At 48.5% G+C, this 6,000-nt stretch overlaps 1 protein-coding gene across 1 annotated transcript; it reads right to left on the bottom strand.

Moving 5' to 3' along the window:
- Positions 1-2,162: 2,162 nt before the first annotated feature.
- LOC117849302 (BTB/POZ and MATH domain-containing protein 1) lies at positions 2,163-5,237 on the bottom strand. Its single transcript, XM_034730856.1, has 2 exons — positions 5,194-5,237; positions 2,163-3,114 (listed from the first exon to the last, which is right to left on the bottom strand). The coding sequence occupies exons 1-2, from the start codon at positions 5,235-5,237 to the stop codon at positions 2,163-2,165; spliced, it is 996 nt and encodes a 331-aa protein (XP_034586747.1).
- Positions 5,238-6,000: the final 763 nt, after the last annotated feature.

Genomic DNA, 6,000 nt, shown 5'->3' on the forward strand with positions numbered 1-6,000 from the left:
GTAACCCTAATATAGACCCTAACATATATTTAATACTATACGTAAAAAAGAAACCTAGAAACCTAGTACAAGAAGTCAAGAAAGGTATTCATGTGGCCATCAGTTGGTTCATCACGAAGAGCTCCGTCAGAAGAGCTGGGCCCCACTTGGCCCTCAACTCCTCCAAGCCTTCGGTCGCCACGACCGCCTTGAGGTTCCCCGGGCAAGATATGAACTCCAAGCACGCCGCCCTGAGGCCACGGCAGCCGTGGCGCTCCGCCACCGCCAGGGTGTCGGCCAGCGTGGTCACGTCGATGCGCTTGCACAGCGTCTCCTCGCACATGAGCCTGAGCCGGTCCAGCTTGCACATCGAGCTGCTCCAATGCAACGAATACGTGTTTGTCGGCTTCTATATGGACTAGCTAAAACATGCGTAACATGCATGGGCTCCGATAAAATTAAAGACAAAGGAACACCCATCTGGAGTTCTGGTCAGGACGCAGCAGTAGTTGCCTAGATAAACAAGCACTACTACTACGTATCTTTTTATATCACCACCAGTTTTAGGTAAACCGGCAGTAATATAGCTATTTTATAGCAAATGAAACTACAGGACATCAAAATCGGTAGTGAAAATACTATTACTGTCAGTTGTATAATAAATTGACGGGGAAGGGGAAGGCGGACCCGACATTTTTATCCATTCTAGTTGATGAGTCTGCCAACCCCCTCTCCCCGCACCCACCCCGCGCGCCTCCTTATCCGCTCCCCCTCCCCCGGCACGTCGTTCCTCTCTCTCCACTTCCTTTCCCGCCGCTGCCCCCTCCTCTCAACCCCTTCCTCTCCTGCCGCTGCCTCCTTGCTCTCCTGCCGCCGGCCTTCTCCCTCCCTCCTCTCCTACTAACCCTCTCTCTCTCACTCTCGGCCCCTAGGTACCACCCTCCGCCCCTTTGCTGCCCCTCCCCTTCCCCCTCTACTCACCCCTCACTAGCAGTGGGGAGCAGCGGCGGGGCGAGGTGCGGCAGCAACGACGACGGGCGCGGACGGCGGCCTCGGGCTGTAGTTGCAGCGGCGGGCTCAACCTCGGGGGCATGGCGGCGTGGCCTCAGCCTCCTCTCCCTTGGTACGCCTCTCTCTCTGTCGGATCCAGCGGGGTGGTGGCGGCCAGATCCGGCAAGGTTTGGCTGAGCAGATCCGGCGAGGTAGCGCACGGCCGGAGCGTGCAGTGGCCGTGCAGCACGTTTTTTTGTTTTTTAATAGACTTTCACCGTTGGTTCTAGGTCCAAAACCGACGGTGACGGAGAGTTTAGAGCTGGCTGTGATGATAGTACGTGGAGCAGTGAAGGCAATTTGTAAGGGTCATCGATGCCACACCAGTTCATTTGTTTCCTCGCGCGGCACTCACGACCATAAAAGGTAGTTCGGGGATGACACGGAAAAAATATTTATTTTTCTTTACTATTTTTATTTGTAATTTCCTATTTTGACTATCCGTGCCGGCTCGTAAATCGTAATACGCCGAGAGCACGGGTACTCTATCCATGCCGTCATGGATTTTCGTTGTGCTGATTCTATAACCACACACGCATGAGGTTTTCGAGCCGGCGCAAATAATATACTCTCTAGTAGGAGTAGTGGTAAGTAAACTCATAATGACAATATATATTTATGCATGCTTTAGTTCTTACATATGCTATAGGTTCCTGACACTAATAAAAAGCTTATGCACAAGTGGTCTGCAGCACCTTGTCCTAAGGGTCTGTAATTATATTTGTGATTGGAGCTCGGAAACTTATATTCTATGCCAAAAAAAGCTGTGTTTTCTGAGCTGACGCCAATGTCATCTTATGGAGAGACAAGTTTTAACCAGACATGGGGACAGGTTGGAAATTCAGCTTCTAGATTGGGATTTGCAAAAGGAACATGGAATTGGACAAGTTCCAGCAAGCGACAATGCGACAACGTAGTTGCTGCCTCACAAAATCATAGCACAAAGCCAAGTAAAAAGTAAAAACTAATTGATCGATCATATGGTAAAACCTGCCCAAGCAAAAAAACTCTCTCTAGCTAGCTACCACACGTACGAATTACGATTGATGCCCGGAGAAAACTAATACACTAATTTTCTAATCGATGATGCCCTAAAAAGGAAATAAGTATGGCGTTCATTTATGGTCAACTCATCATATCATGCGAGCCGCCTGCTGCTTCAAGAAAACCTCCGTCAGAACAACGCTAGCGATTACTGCTTTGGCCTTGTCGTAGCCCTCCGTCTCCATGACCGCCGCCAAGTTCCGTGGCCGAGCCATGAACTCGAGGCACGCGGCCTTGAGGGCTCCGCAGCCGTGCTGCTCCGCCACCGCCAGGGTTCCGGCCGCCGTGCTCACGTCGATGCGCCTGGACAGCGTCTCCTCGCACACCAGCTTGAGCCTGTCGAGCTTGAACCTGTCCGCGGCCGCGAGCAGCCCCTGCGCCATCGCCATGGCGTCCTCCTCCTCCTCGATTTCCGGCAGCGCGTCGGTGTACATGTAGTGGAGCACCGCTTTGAACACCTTGGGATCCACGCCCTGGATCTCGATGCGGCGGTGGGCGGCGCCGGCGGCGGACTTCTTCTCCTTGGAGGAGGCGGCGAGGAGCTCCGCCTCCAGGACCGGGGAGCGCGCGGCGAGGAGCCACCCGTGCGCGTCGAACGTGGCCTCGCCGCCGACGTCGATGGTGACGTCCACCCCTCGCTTGTGCTTCCACAGGATGTCGGTGATGAGGTGCTCGTGAGGGTTGGACGCCGGCGGCGGCGGCGGCACGGCGGCGGTCGCCGGAGCTGCGGCGTCGTTGGTCGTGGAGCCCCCCAGATCCGTCGTGAAGGCGACGTCGCACTGGATGGTGAAGGCGTCGTCCTTGAGGCACCCGGACTCCTCGAGATCTTTCCACCTGATGAAGTCGCGGAAACCGTGGTGCGACGACAAGCCTTCGAAGGAGCACGGCTTGGTTGTGGCGCGGGTGAACTTGGGCACGGGGTTCCCGGACTGATCGAGCAAGCTGAACTTGAACTTGACGTCGTCGGCTGCATCAACGGCGCTGCTACGGTCGAGCTCGAGGTAGAGGGAGATGTGGCCTTCATGAGCATGGGGGTAGTACCTGATCCGCCAGTTGTGGGCGTACTAGGTATTCTCGTTAACTAATTATTGAAAATAACTCATAATAAAGTAATAACGTCCGCAACTTTATTTTACCAAATTTCCTTAGCTCATTCTTATTTTTTTCACTTGAAAATCAAGTAATAAATTAAATTCTCTTTCTTATTACTAAACTAATAACTAGTTTTCTAGGATGGTGGATGGTCAGACTGATTGGGTCCGATTGGGTCCTGTAACTAATCTGGCAATACAAACTGGCCTAATCGGTTTGACGAAGCGGTCTGACCAGTACCAGAATAGAGGCTCCACGAGGGGGTTTTGACATCCCGTGCAATCTAACACACTGTGTGTGTTGACCGTAAATTGGTTCAACACCAGCTTCAATCAAAAAAAGGTTGGATGTTTCTATATGCCTACGTCCTTCGTTAACATCTTGACATGTTCGGAACGGGAACTCAGAGTTGGTGCGTGAACCCATTCGTTGGCATAAAGAGATACTTCTACAGTGGGAGCTCATTCTCGGTTTGCAATGTAAGCTACTTCCTTTGTCCAAAAAAAAAACAAATCACCCAAAGAACAGAGAAATCAATCTTATGACCAGGGCTCAAAAACCGCTCTTGAATCCTTCGTCAAATAAATATGCCAACAAGCTAAACCTGAACCCTGTAATATGCAACAGTAGCAAGGTGACACGTGAGTACGTGACAATAGCGTGGGTCTTCCCTAGTAGTTAAAAAAAATCCTGAAGGGGGACTTCCCTGCTGTTCCCTCAAAAAAATAGTCTGCCTTGTCACAAAGAAACTTCCTATGATATAACGTAATAAGAATCACAGCCAATTTTACGTGCCACATCTTTTCTGTACACGAGTATTGAAGTATATGTGTTGACGATCAAAATTGGCACGGAGCTGAGTTGCTGGGCAAAACCAGCTAAGCCGGTTCCTGATATAGGTTAAGCCGATTTCCTAGATCAGCTAAGCCGGTTTCCCAGATCAGCTAAGCCGGTTATGGGCTTAATCTAAGAAGGATTGGAGATTTGTGCGAGATTTAATTTGTAAACGATCTCTGATCGGGGTGAGACCTCCCCACCCTATAAATATAAAGGGCCACAGCCGATTGAGGAAATCCAATCGATCAAACACCAGTACCTTTACTTTATTTCCAAACCCTACTTTTCCAAACCCTAATTGCTGTTCTTCTTGCGTCTCTACGGCGTTTGGAGGCATTTTGAGTGGCCTGCCGTTCTCAGAGCAACCCTAGGTGCGCTAGCCCTAATGGGATCCTTCCCGGGCAAGCGTTCGTAGGTCTTTGCGGCAAACCCGAGGAAATTGGCCTAGCTCATTTCCCAAACTAGCTTAGCCGGTTTTGAGCAGGATGCACCACGTGAGTTGATTCGTTGCAGATTTGCGCGTTCTAGCGTTTTGGTGTGTGACCAAATCAAGCGTCAACACACTTTTTGGCGACTCCACTAGGGACAAAAGATCTTGGTTGCATAAAAACCGATCTAATCTACACCTAGCAAGATGGGTTCCAACACCGAGATTCATCAAGACAATGTCATCACGGTGAAAGATGATGAGCTCTCACCAGAAGATCGCCTAGCTTATGATGAATTCATGAAGAAGAAGGTGGAGGAGAATCAACGGTTTACTTGTCACGCTTCAAGAAGGATCGTCAAGGGACGATCACCAAGGTCAAGGATGTTGAGGCTTCTTCTAATGGTTCAAAGCTAAAAGAGGCAACATCCAATGTGAGTGAATTTTCCCCTGCTATGATTTCTCAGATTGCTTCAGTAATGGATGAGAAACTTGCTCCAACAATTAGATCAACTCAGTTTAATACCGATGCAATAGCTAAGATTATGGTTGCTTTGCCTAATTTAAAGGGTAAAACTATAGATGATAACACTACTCCTATTAATCATGTTGAACAAACCTGATAGCGTTAGACTTAGTTCATCGGCTACACCTAGTGTACCTACTGGAAATCCACTTTATGGCATGCCAGTGAATTCTTTTGCTAGGCAAACACCACCACCGAAGTAGCTTTTGCTGGGTAAGCTAGTTCTATGGTGGTTTACCTCAAGCAACCTGAGCCTATTGCTACTGTCCCAAGTTCGGCCATCCCTAGTCGAATTAATGAACTTACAAATTTTACACCACCTTTTACAACAATAGCATATAGTGTTCCACCTATTCCACCACAAGGGACGGGAATTCCTTATGGACCGGTGCCAGATGAAGTGTTTGATAGCTATTTGCGGCATGCATCAGGTCCTCATGTTCCTGATATGCCTTTGGTTACTAGTAACATACAACCGAATGCTCATGTATCACGACAGCCAGTTGCTCAAAACCTAGGTAGAGAATTTGCTAAATTAAAAGAGGAATTGGCTAATATGATGAAAGCTAATCTTGGAGTAGATATGGGAAATACTAGGTTATATCAAAAGCCTAATTCTCCTGATTTGGATTCGGTTCAATATCCTTTGGGTTGGCGTATTCCTGAATTTGTGAAATTTAGTGGTGAAGATAATAGGACCACTTGGGAGCACATAAGTCAATACATAGCCCAACTTGGTGAAGTCAGTTCCATAGATGCTTTGAAAGTTAGATTGTTTTCATTATCTTTGACCGAAACGGCTTTTTCTTGGTTTTCTTCATTAGCTCCTAATTCTATTCATTCTTGGAATCAATTAAATGAACTTGCTCTACAGGGAAAACTGGCTAAGCCGGTTTCAGAAATAGGACAAGCCAGTTTTGGCCAGAGAAGACCCAAAATGCTCAAACCTAAGCATCCTGAGGTTGGCACTTGGAAATTAAATGAAACTAAGGTCTGAGGGAGGTTTGCTAAGCAAAAACCAACTTTTGATCAGCTATTGAGCAAG

Source organism: Setaria viridis, chromosome 3 (assembly GCF_005286985.2).
Source record: "Setaria viridis chromosome 3, Setaria_viridis_v4.0, whole genome shotgun sequence".
NCBI classification, from domain to species: Eukaryota; Viridiplantae; Streptophyta; class Magnoliopsida; order Poales; family Poaceae; genus Setaria; species Setaria viridis.